Source organism: Anarhichas minor, unplaced genomic scaffold (assembly GCF_050575085.1).
Source record: "Anarhichas minor isolate MPS153535 unplaced genomic scaffold, ASM5057508v1 ptg000032l, whole genome shotgun sequence".
Taxonomy (NCBI): domain Eukaryota; kingdom Metazoa; phylum Chordata; class Actinopteri; order Perciformes; family Anarhichadidae; genus Anarhichas; species Anarhichas minor.
In genome coordinates, this window is record NW_027466478.1 from 941946 (window position 1) to 963175 (window position 21230).

General features: G+C 41.5%; 1 protein-coding gene across 1 annotated transcript in view; it reads right to left on the minus strand.

The window, feature by feature from the left end:
* Positions 1–6383, minus strand: part of adgrb1a (adhesion G protein-coupled receptor B1a) — a 116507-nt gene extending 110124 nt beyond the window's left edge. The window contains exon 1 of the mRNA XM_076105404.1: positions 5615–6383. Within this exon, the coding sequence (XP_075961519.1) occupies positions 5615–6383 (769 nt within the window). The remainder of the gene's footprint in view (positions 1–5614) is intronic.
* Positions 6384–21230: the final 14847 nt, after the last annotated feature.

Here is a 21230-nt window from a genome sequence, read left to right on the forward strand (position 1 = left end):
AGACAACAAAAGTGACATATATCAGATTGTATGACCATAATGCTGACAAAGTATGAATATATATTTGGTGAATGTTTCATGTTGCATTTCATTAATTCATGCCTCACAATTACTGGGTCAGTATTCCGGTGCTTGTCTACAAGCTGACTGGCAACGCCCAATCATGTTCATACAGGTGTACAGGGTTTCCTTCATAAGCACTTCTGACTACTTATGAATGCCGTTTGCTGCTGTACCTTGACCTGCACCTTCAGGCAGCCTCCCACTGCAGATTCACAGTGCCAAATAACTAATGCTGGAGAGTGTTTATCGCTGCATATATGTGCCCACACTACATTGAGACAATACAGAATTAAAGCACATGGTCAAAATGCTAGAGACTGCCACAATGTGCATTTTAAGCACAAGCTGCATTTCAGGAATTATCCTCAGCCTCACAATCAAGTTTTACTTGAACACATGATGGACAACTGGACCAGTATACCTGTATACAAACTCAGGCCAAAGGAAGCTGTGTTTCTTGACCACGTTTGGAGGAGCTATTGAAATGGGCCAGACCGTGTCGGTGTTTCATAGTGTATGCAGTCTGGAAAGGCAAAAGATTCACATAAAGAATGTTACATGCACCTTCACATCGACGCCTAATTTGGGGTTTTCAAACACAAATATGTAAAGAACAGCAAAGTTGTTTTTTCAAACCTGAGTTTTCTTCTTTTTTTTTCTTTTTTTGGCGTGAAGCTGCGAACAACTGAGCCTTTTTGTCTGTGTGCAGAGTGCTTTTAGACTGTGACACTGCGTCCTTGCGTGGTGATTTTCCAAGCTTTATTAAATATTTCACACTTGAGAATGACTGCAGAGCCAAACTTGAGCCAAACTTGAGAGTGCAGGATGTGCAACCAAGGTCACCCACCCAGATCTCCCACGGCTTTGTGGGCAAGTTGTATCTGTCCCCTTCACCTACACTTCACTTTGCTGGTTATCTCCGGCCCTTTCTCAAAGCTATCACAAACATGTCCCTTTTGTTCAGATTGAGTCATGTGCTCTCTCATCTCCCCGCATCTCTCTCATCCATCCTTTAATCACTCACTGCCTCCCCTGCTGTCCACTGACGGCTAACAAATGAGTCCTTTCCCGCTCCGTGCCACACCACATTTCGTGACACAAATCACACCCTTCAACACATGCACAAGCCCACATCGGAGATCTACCGAAATGGATTTCCATAGCCAATATCTCTGGACTGAAGCTACCAACAGCCAATATTTTTTTCCCCAAAACCTTTAACTTTGACCATTTGAATGTCAGAACATTCCAAAAATAGCCCTGAAATCACCAGTCCTCTTCATCTTAAAGGTTAAAGATTTCTCCCTGCGTTCACACAGCGAGCCATGGAGGTATAAAACACAGACTGCTCAACTGTAATCACCATATTAAGGCAGAATTCTTTATTCATTTTTATGACATTTCAATGAAGCTTCTCTTTGCAAATCTTTTGTAATAAAATTCATTTTCTAGGATATTTGATTTTATTTCCTCCTTGCTATTCAGGGACACCGAGACTCTTAATTGAAACCAGAGTGTTATTGATAAAAAACGCAACAAAACACTTGGTGCCCCTTTAAATTTGATCAAAAGGTCACATAGAATCAGTGTAGGTTAAGTGCGTCCTATTGATCATCCGATTGACACAGGAGAACAGTTAATCAAGCTGTACCATATCTGTCATACCAGAGGTCACCCGGCAACATCGGATGTTGTATTACTCATAGTAGGGTAACACTGAGCGCATCAGTCTGAATGTCAATACATTAATCTAACCATTTACCCCATACGCACACAGAGCCTGCCCTTATGGGGGTGTCATTTATTATTAACGGCAACGCACTAATACTGCCATTTCATCTTCGTACATTGTTGGTTCATCATTTTTGTTTAAAAAATGATTGACTAATCAGCACCATGCCTACTAGGAACTGACAAAAAATGACAAAAAAATTAAAAAAAAATTCTAAATCATCATGGAAAACGTTAAATGCTCGTTGCTTTACCAACTTTACTTCCATGTCGACCGAAAATATTGTAAGTGGGGCGGATACATCACTACTGATTGGTTAGGAAGAAAAGAAAAAAAAACGATATCCCATAACAATTACCAGATTAGAACGGCAACATTGGACAATTCTGCAAAACCCTGGATATGTTACAAAACAAAAGACATTTTCAGGGATGCAGCGATTACCTGTATTGGGTATTGGTACAATACTGTGCTCATGTACTCGTAATTACTACTCCGATACAACTGCACCCGACACCACTGCATGCATTGTCATGGACACATGCAGCTACTATCAATTAGTTAAGCCGTGCGGTTGTCAGCTTTGTGTCAGTCTGGCTTTCTCTGTCAGGGTTTAAGTCTATTGGCAACCCGGTGCAACATTAGTGAGTGGTCAGTCAAGAGAGAGTGTCTGTGCGATGATGAGCAGGAAGTCAGCAGTAACGTTATAGCTGTGAGCGTAGCAGTGCAGGGTGAGAACAGTTTCATTTGTCGGTGAATACATGCTACAACTCCCCAGGACCTAAGCCAAGTGTTGTGTCTTGCTTGCTGCCTGCTGATTGAAGCACCAGTGTAGGATTTAGGGGGACGTATTGGCCCTTCATATCTACATAGGGACCGGGTCCTCTTCACAGAGTCTGCAATGTTGCCACTGCCATGTTTCTACAGTACCTCTGAACAGACAAACCAAACACTGGCTCTAGAGAGAGACTTTAAGGTTTTACCTTAAGGCCACTGTAGTTCTCTGCCACGCTTGGAAAGGGAGGGGTGAACGGAGGGGTATTCAGTTGGAGGCAATTTACCACCTCACCACGGGGTGTCACTTAATCCTACACACTGCTCATTTAAAGGGAAGGAGGTTAGCCCGAAGCTAGCAAGAACAATGGTCCAGGCTGACCTTTAAGTCGGACCAGCTGTCCTCCTTTAAGTGACAAGCTGCTTCTCTGAGTATTGCTCATCTTTTCTTTCATTTTTAATGTCTTTTTAAATGTTAAACTCATGGCATTTATCGGTCAAAAGTATTATTGTCGTTTAACAAGTAATTAATAATATCCTAACTGCAAACTATGCTCCATTTGTATCGGGAAAATACAAAATAAAATGCTAATATGTCAGCAAAAGCATTGTGTTGTATATTTCATTTGTTAGTCATCTAAAAAAAAAATCGAAATCACTGTTAACCCAGTAATGGTATTATGTATTACTCATATGGGTCCTTGGTATCGGCAAGTGTTAGTATGTTTACTTGTACTTGTGTTAACTGGGCATCCCTTTTTTGTCAAATAATGTGCATGGTATGGTCAAGGATATTATGGTTGATATGAATATGATGGTTATTGGAAGTCTGTGACAGGATCTGGACTTTTCAGCAGTACACGTCCATCCACATCCGACTTCAACATTCTCAACCATCAATCTCGCCAAATAAAGAGCACGATACTTCCTGCAGTGCCACAGAACATTGGCACTGAATGTACATTTTGATGAGCGGATCCTCCAATACAGACTTATAACTTGGATTGTTGGGCCGAGAAATTGGCTAAAATGATGTCAGACAGCATAAAACAAAGTGCCAATTCATTCTGATTATCGAGCTACTTCTGAGGAGCACCAGAGAAAAGCTGTCAAATTCTGCACATAGTGGTTTTGATAAAAAGTTCCTATTCAAAACTTTCTTTTATGCCCTCTCAGTGATAAGCTGCTTGGACGAAGAAATTTGCCTTTTTTAAGTTAAATTTCCATTAACTTTTATGATTCGGGTACACGGGACCATGAGATTGAGCACAACGCAAAGCTCCCATACTGCCTATAAGGAGGACAAGACAACGTCTAACCCCAAACAGCTGGACACGAGCAGAGCTAGAGTCCTGACAGCAGGTCTCGCCCCTCCGTCTACTCCCCCACTACTGGGCGGGACCCTCAGTCCCTCTGCAGAGAGGGAGTGTAAGACAGACTGTAATCTATGAACAACTATCCATCCTTATCAAACCCGGTTCACCCGACACAACTCCCCCTCTTCGCTCTCCTTTAATCTACTCCCCCACTCTGTCTACCTCATCTCTGTATTGTTTTCCCTCCACTCATCCCTCACAACCATCACCCCTCTTTTCCTCTCATCACTGCACTGTGGGCCAAAACTGCCGGTCTCCCACCGACCTATTTCCACAGAGGATCCATTACGCCTCCCCATCCTCTTTTTTATCTTCATCCACCAATTCAATCCACCCAGTCACCTATCCAGCCATATATTCACTGGCGGCTTGCCTCTTCCATTTGAGCTCATCACAGGGTTGCTTGTTCACTCTGAAAGCAGGATTATCATCTGAGAGACGTTTTGCCCGTGTGGGTTGAGGCACACAGAGGGAGAAGAAAAGCTATAGTGTGTCCTTCTCTTTCCATCTCTACACAAGCCAACAGTGATGGTATATTCCTTTACATTTTTTCTTCCACCTTAAGGCACAAACAGCCCACACCCTGCTGTTGAGCACCGTAAGTGGGATTACATAAGCGTCATAACTAGCGGAGAGGAGGCTGGGACGGCGAGGGGATATTAGCCGCTCTGGAGACTGGAGGAGGATAAGGCAGGAGATACCCACCGCAACATCTCCTCTGCTTGGTTGGCTTCCCACGACTGGCTCAGTGTCAGCCCACTATGAGCCTGGGGAGGGAGAGATGGGGGAGGCAGAGATGGTGGCTTGGAAGAGGAGGACGACTGAGAGTATGAGACCACAGGCTGACTGAGAGAGGCAGAGGAAGGAGGGAGAGTTAGATGGTGGAAAGGTTAGGGGGAGGAAAAGGGAGCCGAGAAATGTTCCATCCCCTTTGGCCATAGTCCTGACGAAGCCAGGATAGAGATGTCAGGCCACATCCTGTCTGCCGAGGAGAGGGGAGGGGAGCCGGGGATCAAGCAGCAGACAATTAGACCCCAAGCCACAGGCCCTTCTTCCATTGCATTTCTGCATCTCACCTTCTCCCTTCCTGTTTTGTCTCTCTTTACATCCCCCCCCCCTCCTGCTCTGATTATCCCTAGAGCTATCCAATATCAGCACTCGATTCTCCTCTTTCTCCACAGGCTTCCCGGAAGCCGATCGAGTGTCCCTCCCTGGACCGCGGAGGGATGGAAGACGGTGCCGACCTCGCAAGGTCACAGATCTCGCTTCCATCAGAAGAAACCCGAAACCTTCCACTTGCCTTCCTCCGTCCCCCCTTTTCTCCCCTACTTCAGCCAAATCACTCCACTTGCTTTCGAGCCAATGTCACACAATTATCCTCACTTTTCACAAATCATACACATTTTCACCGGCTTGTTTGCTACTAAAGATGCCATTTATCTGTCATCTTGCTGAGAGCATGCTAAATGCCAAGGGTGACCTTCTAAAAAATAATAATTCAATTTTTCCCATAGTTTTTTGAAGGCAAGGCTTGTCTTTCCTTAGTTTTACAGAGAAGCAGAGATAATTGTCAATCTCAGCACTTCAATGCTTTTGGAAACTGTGCAGTTTATATCGCCTTAGCAAATACTATTTTGAGGTAAATGTTGGTAAAAGCGTTCCTACTCACCATTTATCTCAACCTTTTTTCCACTCTCTTTCACGCTGGGTAAACAGTTTTCCAGGTAAACTCCATTGTGATAACAGCTATCCCCCTCGCTGAGCTGAGGCGGAGGCTCCCAGCACATACATGGAGTCTGCATAATGCCACAGGGCCTGTTGGACGTACTGGAGGCCAGACAATCCTCCAGCCACTGGCACAGCATCTGACAGGCCGCCATGCTGGGATTGCGCTTCCCCACCACCAGGTACTCAGTTTTGAAATCCCCGTCGCCATCCGAGATGGCCTTTCCCGCCCGGGGTGGTCCCTTCCTCATTTGGAGGAACTGCTTCCCGGCCTCCAGGAAGGCCACTGGGGCAGAGGTGTCACACAGCCTCACCACCTCATCGAAGCTCTCCATGCCCAGGTAGGTGCGCGTGGTCTCGAGGAAGGAGTCATACTGGAAGGTGCGGAGCTGGGACGGCACACAGTCCTCGGTGGGTTTTGTGATCTTGATGAAGATGGTGTAGCGCCGCGGATCGGGGTTCTGCAGGGTCCAGGAGCAAGGCATGGTGGGGAACACCGATGATGACAGGAAGAAGCCGAAAAAGCGGCTCTGGACTAAGGTAGAGCAGGAGTCAGACTCTGGGCCCGAGGGGGCTGCGTGGCAACAGCCCTCCATCAGCAGCAGAGGGGCAAAATACAAGAGCAGCACTGAGAGAGGCCACCGTGATTGGCCAGGATTCCAAGGAACAATGCTTGTCATGGTGCACAGATGAAGGGAGGGAGAAGGTATCATAGGTCGATGGCTAGTTTCTTGCTTTGGAGGACTCAACTTCCAGCAGTGTGGGGCAAAGGAAGAGAAGATGGAGGAGTAGGGGGAAGACGATAAGGACGTGGAGGGGGAGGAAGGTTGCTCTCAAAGATCCAGCGATTGGCCCATGGCTGCATCAGTCGACCCCGAGATTCACAAGAACCTGTGGAATGGAGACAAGATATGAATTAGACTTTATATTGCATCAGACAACGGAATGGAATTATACAGATTCTATTCATCTCCACATTGAGAAATCAATCTATCGGCTGTTTTCTTTTGCTCTGTAAACTGAGAGTGACTGCAGTCAAGTCGGACAGAATCCGATGGAGTGAGGGTGCCAGTGGTTTAGTTGAGTCTTTCTTCATTGCACAAGTTCAGACTGGTCTTTTACTGAGAGACAACAGCGTTCCTCACATGTCTGATCCCATATTTCATCTGCCAGCTCATTCATTTATCCAATCATAAGACTATTAATTACAAAAGGCAACACCTGCAGCCATTCATTACTCCACTTTATCAGAGATGAGACCCAGACAGGAAAGCCATGATCAACAGTCCTTTTAGTTTTGGCATATTAAAGCCAAAACTAAACACATCTCTTTTTTATTTTACATTATATGCAGGGCTACTTCCCCGTGAGTAGCTCTGCTGTTTTAAGTTGTTATTATCAATGTGTCTTTGTTGAAAAGCTATGATGTGGAAAATAGTTTTCAGCCGTTTTCAGCCGAGTGCGCTGATTGATTTGAATGGGTGCTTTTAGGGACATTGTCGTGTGTTGTTGTTAGAAAAACAAAAGGTGCTTACGTCTGTCAGCAGAAGGTTTGTGCAGGTTTAAAATGAAAAGGAACAGAATAATATGAAACACAGGTTGTAATTGTACACCACAGCTAAATTGATAGTTAAAGTTTTCGGAAAGTGATACAAATGAGTTTGATTACTTGAAAATACTCTTTCCTTTGATATTAAAATACCATGTTTTTATTTCATGAAAAGCTGCATTGATCAATCAATAACTCCAAATGAAAGAGGTCACTCATGAGGCTCAATCCTACAAAATACATCATCCATACAGCACTCTATAATAGTTAAATATGATTGCTCGTGGCAGAGTGGTGGCCCCGTCTAACCAATACATCACACAAGGTAGCCAACAATTATTCAGAGTTGTTGACAAAACTAAATGAAATATAATTTTAAAAAGCTACAAAAAATGCCCAAGGGTATAAGATGTAAATTTCTTGAAGACATTTGGCTTCTTTGTTCCAAAAATATGAGCAGTCTTTCAGCCAGTTCTTCAGGCTGAAACAACTCCTAAGATTAGCTCCAGCTGAACTCAAATTCAAATGACAACAAGGCAAATGTGGCAGAACCTTTGACAACAAACAGCAGTGGATCCCTGTCTCGTTCCTTGATATAGATTCCAGATGGAGTGAGCATGATGGCCGGAGTGTGCATTGTCGCCAAGGACATCAGCATAGTCAAGCCTCCCACTGATCAATCACAATGATCTGCAGGCCTGACAGAAACAGTATACTTCTGTGGGTATGGATGGAGTTAAAGATAATTCGTCACAAACAGTGAAACACCATCGAACAGGAAATCCTTCCAAAGCAGGCCTTTAAGGGAAACTGCACTGCATTGCCTCTACAGAATGAAGTTTCCTCTGCAAACAAAGTTAATTAAGCAAACTTTAATCAAACTGTGCATCTGGCCTTGTCAACAAGAGCTTTTTTGTTTATTGATAACAAGTGCATTCAAGATGTGAATTCAAACAGCTCAAGAACTTTTCAAGTGGAGGCACGCACTCTTGTAGTTCATTGTTTGGGTTTTTCCAGCACACAAGCTCTCACAATCAAACCTGGTTTCCGGCAGCAGCAGCTGTTCTTAGTGAAAAAAGCTCTGACAAAGCCACTGTGTACACTAAGTGCCCGTCACAAAGTTAGCATCTACTGCTGGTGTCAGATAGTTTTTCAAGGGTTGGTGGAGACCCAAACAGAGCTAAAGGAGACTGTATATTGGACCTTCATTCACCTCATTTACCAAGTGGCCAGAAACACAACTCCAATTCAGTGCAAATGTTGCTCTGTGCTGTATGTATAATAGGCAACTGCTTGGTAAGGTGTTAGCCACAACAACATAAGGTGATATTATGCCGGATGCCCCCAAGTGGAAAAAAATGAATGCAGCTTTAAGGGATCTCCGATGCTCTTTGAAGTTATTTTTGTCATCAAGCTGTTAATCCAACCAAAGCTGACCAATCTATTTATTTAATTCAGTTCTCTGAGAGAAACATTCCTGTGTATATAATGAATTGACAAGATGTACAGGTAGTTTTCATATATCTGTATATGGAGCTGCAGCATATAACAGGCTGCCTGTGCACATTCATATTCCGAGTAAGGAAGTTCTTCACTGGGTGGAAATTTTAGTATTCTGTAGCTTTGGCATTATTCATTCCTTTTAGCCCGTGGCGGGAACAGCAAGCAATTAAAAGAACAAAGGTGTTGCATTAGCCAGCAGCCTAGAAGCATGGATCCATGTAAACACGGCCAATAGGCTGGCTCTGTGAGTGAGTCAGAACAATGGCCCAATCACAGAGAAGCAACAGGCCCTCAGACAGAGATGTAGAGGGAGCGAGAGATAGAGACGGAGACAAAGAACGCACTGATGAGAAAATGATAGAGTCACACGGAGCATCACTTCTCACATCGGCAGCACAGGCATTACAGGCTGATTAGCAGAGTAACACAGGGACCCGCTGCCACACTCTGCCGGATTGAACTACAAGGCACAAAGCCACGGGGCTGTGAGACGCACACGGATTCCTTCTTCTCTGAAGTACAAATTGCATAAAATTGCCCCTCTGCGTCATCAAAATTCTTTCAAAAATCATTTAGCGGAGACATCAGTTCGAGCAGTTTGCGGTGTTGATCGAGGAGGCTACACGGTCGGTGCATATGATGAAACATGCAGGCACCACATGAAGAATGATCTTACAATCAGCAGGCAGGTAACAAACTAAACTCCATGTGATAACAAAGGATGAACTGACAAAGAACAAAGGAGCTGAGGTGGCAAACACAGTGACTGACTGGTGAAGTGAGAACAGGTGATCAGGAGGTGAGGTGAGTGCAGAACAGGTGAAACTGATCAGGGCAGAGCAGACAATCAAAAAGGGCAGGGAAACTCACAACAGCTCGTAAAACCAAACATGATAAATGAGGAGTGACCTTCAAAATAAAACAGGAAACCGACTAAACAAAAACCAATACCTTGACACATGTAGCACAAAAACTCAATGGGTATGTCCATCTAATATCAATGGGATGTTTTTACATTTGTTTGTAACGTTGTGTAAAATTGAATTGAAGGCAAAGCATTTCTTGAAGATATGTTCTGTATTTTGCCTCTATTAAATAGTAACAATGTAGAGGCATGTAGAAAACGTGGGCTGAGAGGAGACAGAGATGTGGTAAGCCACAATAGTCCCTGGTTAGAGTCACAAATGCATCATCATATAGTTTTTGCAATTTATATTTTATTTTTACTATAAATTGTGTAATATTCACAAAACTAGATGTTATCAAGGGTCAAAATGTGTCTATGAAAGCTAGACAAATGTATTCAATTTTAGATGAGTGGAAAGGTTTGTATTACAAATGTAAGGACTATGCTATAAAAAAACAATACAAAATAAAATGAGTATGGTATAAATGAGAAACCTACAAACATTTCAGCCACCTTTCAAGCCAAATAAGGACATTAGCTGATACAGCAATGAAAACAACAATATTGAAAATGTAGGTTCAGTACGTCTAACCGGCCAATAGAACACTAAATATGCTCATTTAATAGAAGCTTCTAAAATATTAGGAGGAGAGAGTAATTAAATATAGGCTGCTGTCCAATAGTAAAAAAAAATCATGTCCTATGTCTCATTCAACCACGTCCTAGACTTTGATGGGAAAACGTCATGAGGTCAACGAAAGATCTGAAGGAGAATTCATAAGGACCTAGGAAAGAAGAACCTGTTTAGATAGTTTAAACGTTGTCAATTGGTTTACAGTCCATCTATCTGTGTAATGTTTATAGATTTTTTACAAATAATTAATTAAAAGTTCACAAATTATTTCATAATTATTAGCAAATACTAGTTATAGTATTTCAAATTGTATAATGGGTGCAACAATAAACTGTTAATAAACATCGAACAAAAAGTTCAGAAATTAGTGTTTGGTAGATTATTTCTGTTGTAACGATGCTTCTTGACAATAAATGTTATACCGTTGGAAAGCCTGTTTAGTTACCTTTTAAACGATGCCCCATTTGTAAGGATCATGCATTTCTGGGATGAGCAGCACAGCTGAGTATGTGGGTTGCGCCCATGAAAAATTTGCCAAATCTTCTCTGCCAATGCCAAACAGCTTATTCTGCTGTTGCTATTGACCGTCAGGCCCGTTGGCGCTGGTGTCCGCAACACCTGCACTGGAACCTGAACATGTGGAGGAACGTTATGTTCAGCGATGAGCCCATGTTCCTGACCTCAACCCAAGTGAACACTTGTGGGACCAGCTGTTTGTGCCAGAGTGACCAACACAAATTTTTCATGGGCGCAACCTACATACTCAGCTGTGCTGCTCATCCCACAAATGCATGTTCCTTACAATTGGGGCACCGTTTGAAAGGTAAATAAACAGGCTTTCCAACGGTATAACATTTATTGCCAAGAAGCATTGTTACAACAGAGAAATAATCTACCAAACACTAATTTCCGAACTTTTTGTTCGATGTTTAGATAGTTTTCTAATGTCATCAGAATGTAATCGTTATTGTTTCTTATATCTTATATTTTTTTCATATTACAAAAGCTAATGAAAAAAAGAATATTATACCAGTAATGATAATAAGTCAACATTATTAATTATCATTTTGTTATTTGTTAACAGTAAAATAACTACCTTAACTTTAATTAATGGCAAATTGATAATTGATGATGGTTATTATGAAGTGTTATTCCTCTTGCATGACAATTGTCTTCCACCCAGAACACACAAATGGAATCGTGGACTGACCTGAGCGGGGGGGGTTAGTGGAGAAACAAGCTGGAGGAAACACAGCAGGGTCTCCTCTCCACAAACTGCTGCTGGGTCTCTACGGCTGCACCCTGGCTGCAACAACAAAGCCTGCGATGTCTTGCAAGGCTCCAAACTTAAACAGATAATCATCTGTCTCTGCTGATGAATGTGTTTACCGCGGTAAATGTCAAAGCCTCTTTAATAGGCAGAGGAAAGACAAAACACACACACACTTGGATACAAGTTGCATTACACGTCCCACAGAGCTCAATGGGAAGAGTGAAAGTGGGGAATGTTTAATTGATGAGAACCGACTCAGAATACAGTAATAAACAGTAAAGAACTGTAAAAGGAATGAAGCCATGCACAATTCAAAATGCCAAAGCTTCTTCTGTGGAAACAGAGCCCATAGGCTTTACATAGTGAGAAAAGAAGCCATACCAGCAATGTGTGGGAGGAATTTACATTACAGCGCAACATTCTGCAATGCAACATGTCTTGAAGGAGGCAATAAGCCACCGTAAACAACATTCAACTGGCCTCCAACCATCCAGTGATGGTTAATATGCTCTTTCACAGGCCTTTCCACCGTTAGAGCAATGCAGCATTCAGAGGAACACCGGTAGAGATTTTTAAATGAAAACAATTCATTTACAGCAATTGCACTGAACATCAGCACAAAATACAGCTTATCGGTAGACAGAGTGTTAAAAGTGCCTCCAAAGATGCCAAGTTTATTATTGCCCATGATGACTGAGTAAAAGTGACAAACATATCCTGAAGGGATTTTTGACCACTGCTGACACTACAGAGCAACATTTTTCTTGACGCGATGCAAATTCCTGCCAACTGCAAAGGATGGTAAAGCCAATGGGTGGTGCATGCAAACAGGAACACATAATATAAGAGAAGAAGAAGACGACCAGACGAAACAAGATGCAGAGGAGGTATATGTTAACTGGAAAAGTCTGGCCATGTTTATCAAAGGAAGGGGGATTTTAACACCATTAAAAAGTGAAATCCGTCATATCAATGACGGAACAATGGTAGAAGTGTGTGAAGGGGGACATGAAGTAACAAATAGCCCACTGTGAAAATAATTCATTCAACTGGATATTAACAATGCTGTATTTATGACCTCATTTCATTGTATCAAAACATGACAGGAGTAAAGCAAATCAGTGCTGGAGGGATTGTCAACAGGTTGGAGATCAAACTCACACCGTTTTTGGGGGGGTTGTCCAAAATTGAAGTCATACCGGGAGAGGATTCATACAGAAATACCTGACTTGTTGAACATTGATTTACTACTAGACTTGATGTATTATATGACAGGAGAAATGCCTGATGGCGCTATAGAATAGAGAACAGCTTACTGGCTGCATATAATGATAATTCTATTTTGGCTCTAACTACTGCCACCCACACTACATCAATGGTAAGACATGGGCGTGTACTCAGTGGACAAAATTACAGCAAACATGTAAAGCCAGACATATTGTTAAAGTAATGGGCTCCTGTGATTTTCTTATTTCAGATTACCTACAGTATGTGATAAGGTGCTGTGCTCATTTAGTGGCACATTTGGGCAAAACTAACATCTGTTTCTTTAGATTCCTCTCTATCTGAATATATATTATTTTTATCTGTGTTTGCCGAACCGTAAATAGTTATTTTATTTATCTTTCCTAACAAACCTTCTGTATTTAATTCAAATGTGCATGAGAATGAATAAACATTTAGTTTAGTCCCCTATAGAGTGCTGCAGGAATGATACTTTGAAGTATCACTAAATATCCCACTTGTGAATCTAGAATTGTGTCTAAATGAGAACACTAGCTTAGCCTTAGTTCAGTTAACTACTATATAACTAGAATTCTCTGCACACATCCTTACGGTCCACTCATTCTGTGGATTCTTTTAAAAGTCGGCTAAACACAGGATCCCTGTTTAGACAGGCATTTGGGTAACCTGTATGCACCAGGTCTGCATTGTATGTATCTATTGTGCATTGTATATTGTGTTTTTGTATCACTATGTATTTTGCTTTGGCTTGGTCACTTCATCTTCCATGATTTTGTGTGTCATAATGCCCTTGTTAAGAACTTTGCCTTTCCCTTTATGTCTGTGAAAAGCACTTTACTTATGTCAAGTCATGTCCATGTTTACTTCCTTGCTAGCCTAGCGTTAGCTTTTTACTACTGCTGATTGTATTCTAGGTTCAAAAGACACAAAAGTGGTATTATTTTGTGACGATTACCTTGCTGAACAAAACACGTAAGTATCCGAAACGTTTGTTTACCACAGAGCAATTGTACAACTTCCAATGACAAAATCCCATTGGATTTTTGTCAAGGTAACCAATACTATGGTAACTTCCTGGTTGCTCTAAAAAAAGAAAAAAACATCATCCCTGCCGGACTCAATTGCCTACAAATTATTGCCCATAGACTGCCATTCCATTCCATAATAATATTTGAACTCCAAAACTGTCAATCAGCTAAGTGGAAGAAGTGGAGGAGGCCTATGTAGAAAGGAATGGGCTCCATGAAATCCCCCAGTTTTGTGCTATTCCACTGATGGTGATAATACATGAAGAAATAAGGCACTGTACCACTAAAAGGCAGATAAAAGGAGTGCTAGTCTAGGCCAACATGAAACAAAGCAGGCTTGAAAACACACGATTGTAAATAATGGTGGTAGAGAAAGAGCCATAGGGTCTGGGACTCAGCAAATCTTATGGAAACCTGTCCATTCGGTTGACATTTGGTCCTGAAGGTGGAGTCAAAATGGAAAAGATTCATTCCCTTGTGAGCAAATAATGAGTTCAGTAAATATCATGGCGTATGCACAATAAATTGAGATGAGTCTTGTGTTTTCCTAACGAAGGTGCAACTCGAACCAAACCGATCCCCGAAGACACCATTCAGTGAATGAAATCCAGAACCCTTGAATTTCCACAGTTGATTTCATGACAATCTGGTCGTCTGTCGTCCTGTCGTCTCGCTTCAGACTGTGTTGGACAGACAGAGACACTGACAGACTGACACTGTCATGCTAACGCTAGTGGAGCTGAAACACTGCTGTGCTGCTGGTGTGCATCAGTCAAAGCCCACAGTGAGGGGTGCAGACAGCAAACAGACGTCGGCATTGTTTACAGCGCCGTAACACTCGAGCCACTAAAGCACCATGAGTGTAATTGAACATGTCTATTATTAGGTTTACTGTACAGACTGTGTGTAGACTGGAGGAGAAGAGCTCCAGCTGCACGCTGCTCGGCCCAGAGTGAGATGAAAACAGACACAGGGACACATTGAGAAATTATTTAGGGCTGCAACCAACCACTGTTTTTAAGCGGGTTAATCTGTTGATAATTACATAGATTAATTGATTATTAATCGGATAAAAATAGTTATTTTTTCTTTTTATTATATATTTGCCCTCATTAAAATTTGTTGCATTATTTTTGCCGAGCATTTTGAGCAGTAAAAAGTGCGCTATAAATACAGTTTATTGTTACTATTTTCATTATTATATTTGATCAGATTGAAAGGATTCACTTCAGACTGTCTCTGACTGATGGCATGAAATATTCCAAAAAATCCAACATGTTACGTCATAGACTGTTTCTACATAATTGCATTTCAAAGCAAAAGCATGTCCATGTTTACTCCCTGTCAGCTGATCACATACACTGCAGCTGGGACATATTTGGAATGTTAAGTTAACAATTGTGATTGTTGAATTACAGCAGCGTCTCTCTGAACTTATTTCTTAAATCTGCTGTCTCCGGCCAATTCGTGTCCGTTTTGACCGACAAATGCAAGATTAAGATTAAAGGTGAATTAAAAAAAAACGTTACTGACAGAAATACCACCCGTCTGTTTTTTTTCCAATTTGTGATGGATCAGCGTAGCCGGATATTGGCTTTATTGAACGTTAGCTTTAGAATAACCGGCCCTGTTGATCCATCACTAAACGGAAAGAAAACAGACGTCAGGTCTGTTAAGTTTGTTAACAAATTAGAACCTGTAATCAGGAGTTTGCATTGCAGTACGCTTTATCGTTAGTGTCTGCCTCTGAAACTTTTCAAATGCTCACTCCAGAGCGTAGACTGTATAAAAGATCCATTGGTTCGTGGACTGCCGTTTTGAAGCCTTGAGTTTGGCGTTTTGGCCTTCTGCATCTTGACTTTTTGGCAACCAGTGAACGGAAGTGACCATATTAGGACTGCTGTGGAGTGACGTGAAGACGCCGTATAGGGTATGGTAGCAACCTGTCAATCACAGTAAGCCCGCCCTAAAGCATACTCTGCTTTATGGTCTGTTTGACTCTAAATGGACCATCATTTACTAAATGAACATCATGCTGTATTGAAGAAGACTTGAAACTAGAGATTGAGACCATAAACTCATGTTTACAATGTTTACTGAGGTAATAAATCAAGAGAGAAGTAGAGTCATTTTCTCATAGACATCTATACCAGGGGTGCCCACACTTTTTCGGCTTGCGAGCTACTTTTAAAATGACCAAGTCAAAATGATCTACCTACATTAAAAATGCTGAATATCTATTTATTTATATATAAATATACTGAGTATACTTTATATTTACAATATATGTTGGCATACCTTGCATAACTGCATGAACCCTTATGGCACAATACAATTCTGTACATTTTTGGTCATTACCTTATTCTGATGACTTGCACTGAATGGAATTGGCCAGAGTTGCATAATCCGGACAGTAGCTGCTGGTAGCCCGCCTCAAGCACACTTCCAAATGATCATCAGTTATGGTGGAACGGTGTTTGGACTTAATGTTCTTCATGTGGGAAAAGGCTGACTCACATAAATATGTAGAGCCGAATAATGCAGTCAAGAAGGTATCACATGTCCTCATGTTTGGGTACTTTTCCTCTGTGAGAAAACTGTCCATGAGCCCTGGACTTCAGCTGAATGTCAGCTTGCAGTGTCAAAATCTCATCCTCCACTCCAGACGAGTTCAGGTGAAACAGCGTTGCAATTTTTGATGCGAGTAAATCAACCTCAATATCTTCCCCAAATGTGCAGCACATAAGTGTAGCGACTGGCTTGAGTAAATTGCTCCCGTAGCTGTGCCTACGGTGTAGAAATGTGATAGACTCTGAATTGTAAGTCGCTTTGGATAAAAGCATCTGCTAAATGACTGTAATGTAATGTAATGTAAAGCAAAGTCTTGAAAGCGTTTGTCAAACTCTGACAGACACTTGTCAATCTGCTCTGTGTAGCGCGCACTGTCAAGTTACGCACACGCCTTCCGTTTCCCAAATCATGGCGCTGCTTCTTTAGTAGAAATAAATTGGAAGGCTAACTAATTAGCTCGCTGGGGTTTTGCAGTAGCTCGCGCGGTTGACCGCGCATACGTGGTGACCCGTGTGTTAGAAAATCAAGTGGCAAATGCCATGAGGACATCAAATTTTTTTTTGAATGGCATGCGATCCACTCGCACTACCTCCGCGATCGACTGGTGGCAGGTTTAAGGTACTGCCACATTGGCTTCATTTCTCAGAGGTTGCCGCCTCCTCCAGAGAAAAAGGAGAGACATCCATTGGCTGGTCACTGAGACATTGCCATGCTGCATGTCCTGCATCATAACATAGACCCAACTAAACGATGGCCAAATTCCTTGCCAACTATTTTTAATAATCAATTAGTTTCTGCAGCCCCACAAGTATTTAACACACAACAGGCGACAGCTGCATTTAAGTGGATCCAGAGTTTAATACAGCCTTAATTGGCTATGTTCTATACAACTGTATGGGGATACATACATACTACAGGCAGAAATGAGTGTTTCCAGCTGACAGGGTTCACTCAACGATGTGAATTATACGCTGTAGTCCGCCCAGATTGAACAGACTGTTCTCGATCATCATCTCAACACTAAATATGGGAATATATTTCAGAAGAATGTCGTTCATCCCTTTTGGAGAGTTTCACCAATGGAAGAATCTCAAATCTGTCCCCTTAGAATTCTTTGTCCGGCTCAAGGGTAAACAGAGCAGGGAAGACGACACAAGTGATGACATCTGTTTAATTTGACTCAAGAAAGAAAGAGAAAACAAGATACGGACAGGCATAATACTGGCTACCACAAATTAAAGATAGGCTTGCAGACGGACCGTGTGAACTTAATTCTACTGTTGACCTGACGTCTGCAAGGAGAGGCTTAGGGTTCCTGCCCACAGAGGATCATCTATATTATTCGTCATCTACAACTACATATTGCAACAGCAAATACAATTTAAGGAAAACATACTGCCCACTGGATTTGTTTTTGTTGCAGAATGTGAGCGGAGTCTGGGGCCAGAGGTCTGAATTGATGCCTACAACTCCATTTTATTTGCATTTCAGTGATTCTATGCAGCCCATGTGCAACTCTCAACAGAGATGAGCAGGGAGCGAGATGGCTCACTCCTTAGCAACTTCAATCATCAGCTCCGGAAAAAAGACACAATATGTTCAGTTCTTTTTTAACACTGGCCCGACTGGACACATGAGTCGCTAGCTGTATTTGTCCAACGTGGCATTTTACTTGCCCTTGGCAGTCGGGCATGTCAGGCTCATTATTGTTGAGCCCTGATGTCTGTTTTAAAATGTGTTGCACATCTGTAGTTTAATATATAGATGCAACTTTTAGGAGAGTGGACGGAACCAGCAAATTTCTTTGATCGAGAAAGAAACAGATCAACCGCTTCTGAAGCTGAAAGTGACATCAGTGGAATAATTATGTCACTCACTATTGATTGGTCGGGACAAAACTGACATTTAATTCAGGAGGGGAGGATTGTTAGATGAACACAATGTCAATATGTCAAGTCAATCTGACGTCCACCTGAGAATCTCAGACAAGGCTCCACACCTTGATCAAATACTTTACTCTCTTTTGTTGTATTTGTCTACCATCTGCACGTCATGACCACGAGTTGACTTTGTGTCTAAGTTCTAACATACAAGGAGCTGTGTGGTGATGAGGAACAAAACACTGCACCAGAGTGGCTAAATTGGACCATAATTGATTCATAATCCAAACTTGAGTTTAAATGAAATACATTTTTTGATGCAGTTGCTCATTGTTTGCATGGATGATTCAATCAGGAGAATGTCGTATTTATCAAATAGATGGGAATGCTCCAATCGGCAGTCACCTAAAATGATATATGGGACACTCTTTGATTTCTAATTTCTTAAAAAATAACTCAGCCTCAGCTGAAATACTTTCTTCTATTTAAGATATTTTTGCCACATTCACTTTATTCATTTATTGTTTGTAATTCCATTGTAAAGCCTTCAGTTGTACAACCACCTGTGACGTTGCCATAGGGGATGTGTCTGTGTCACGTCAATAGAGCTGATTCCTGGTAAGCTGAATGTTAAGTGTTGTCGAGTGGAGAAGCAGCATGAACACCCTTCTGTCCATTACACCGTCATTCACCATGTTTGGGAGACAAACCTGTTTGTGCCAAATGCATGTTGTTAAATGCTTCCCGATGCAGACATATGCACAATGACACACACACACACGCACACACACACACACACACACACACATACACACAGATGCATTCATGAACAATGTGTGAGTGAGTGCAAAACGATACATATTTATTTGTCCAAAGCAATGCTGTTCGTGGGTGTGACACACACACACACAAAGGGCAGCGATGACTCAGTGGAGCAGCCATTTGTGAAAATGACCTCAGAGGATGACGTGGCAACTCTTCATCCACACATGACCTCACAGTCCGATAAAGACTCGCACAGTGTCTGTAATCCTGCACACCTCAGCTCTACGCTGCCGCTCTATGGAGCTAATGCATTATAGTTTCGTCATCATTAGTCTGCTCATTTTAAACTGTATTTCCTGGTAGTTATTATGTTGTGTGCTGGAACTATTGTGTTGAGTAATCCATTAGTCATCCTTTTACCTCCTCAACCAAAAATGTCAAACAGTTTCTGGTGTCTCCATTGTTCACAGCTATTTATTATAGCTTTAGAGATATCATTTAATAATAATAATAGTAATAAAAAGAATGTTAATAATAATAATAACAAATACATAAATATTATATTGACATTCACATAGTGACATGGGATGAAATACAATTTTTTGATCAACAGTTAAGAGTATCTCCTCAGGCCAGCCCCCTAAAGAAACCACCAGGTTATAGTTGTATTGTTTATTGTTGTTTATTGTATTTACTGATTACTATATATATATCTCACTGTTGCATGCTATTTTTGAGGATGCGCACCAGAGACTTCTGACTAACTTCCAGTTTATACTGTCATAAATGAGGATACAATAATTCAATGGTGCAGCTTTTCTGGACTTCTTCTGGTCTCATTTTGCGAGGTTTGACACTCAAAACCATTTATTCCCTGTTCTACGCTCCCAACAGTCGCGTTGGAGTAGTCTACGGCAGAGCCGACGCTGTACTGGATGTTCACATCGTGTTTTTGTGGATAGAGGAAACTAATTAACGCAAAAAAAACATAATCGAAAATAAATCTCACACATTTATCATTGTTATCGTGGACGATTTGATGGTGACAATTTTCAAGTTTGTTGTATTCACTGTGATGATGTTCATTAAATCATATGTTAAGAACATATGATATGGTCTGGAGACCATACCAGGGTCAGCATTAAGGGGAGACCCTCTGTGTCACATTTTGAGATATGTCACCATTTACAGGAAATACAGGAGAATTATGACTGAAGTAGCATCAAATTAATGCACATTGATGACATTTGTATTGAAATATTGATTTTGATTTGATTGTACTAATTCAACCACACCATCTGCATCTGGCTGCATGCTGTTGTCTTCATACTTCATTGTGATTTGCTCAGCTGTTTCAGATGAGATGAGTGTATTTATCAATCACCACTCCGTCTGATCTATATTTACTTTCACACAGCCATGATGCTTTTTGCGCTGTTGCACATGTATCAACCAAAACAGCAGATGTGCTGGGAGACGCCCACACAGTCCCTGCACCCAAGACCTTTGTAACATTGTTCAGAAAAGTGCTGTGTAAACAGAGTTTATTATTATTATTATCATTGTTGTTATCTTATTAAGACCGGCGACTCTGCGCAATCATAAGAGGGCCATTAGTCGTGTTAAACCATAATTATAACCTAGATCTATAATTATAGTTTCTTAGGATTAAGCACAATTTTTCTTCGAGCCAACACTAGTTACCCTGCTCAGATATTGTAGGAATAAATCATTTTCAACCATTGGCACTTATTAGAGAGTCAGTTGACAGGAGCAGTTGAGGTAAAGTATGAACATTGACAAAGTGAATTAGACTTCAGCACCACATAACGTGTGGGATCCCAGCCCTATGAACTCTAACAGTCTACACAAATACAAACCACCTCATGAATATGCAGGGTAAGCAAATGAGTGAATGAATTAATAATGTTTCTGTTTGATAGGTTACTGTTTTTTGTTTTAAGTGATCAATATTACACATTTTAAACTCTATGAATATTGTTAAAAGTTGTTTCAGTGCTTATAGCAGAATTACCAAGTGGTGTAAAGACTCAATATGTGCAGTAGTAGTCTTTGAAATTATACAATTTTGACACATTTTGAATGAACGTAAAACCTTTGAAATATTAGCAGTGTCATTCCAGAAGCGTGTGCCGTTCAAAGGGCCCGTTCAATGTGCATCTCTGCAAGGAGAAGCAGAAGGAA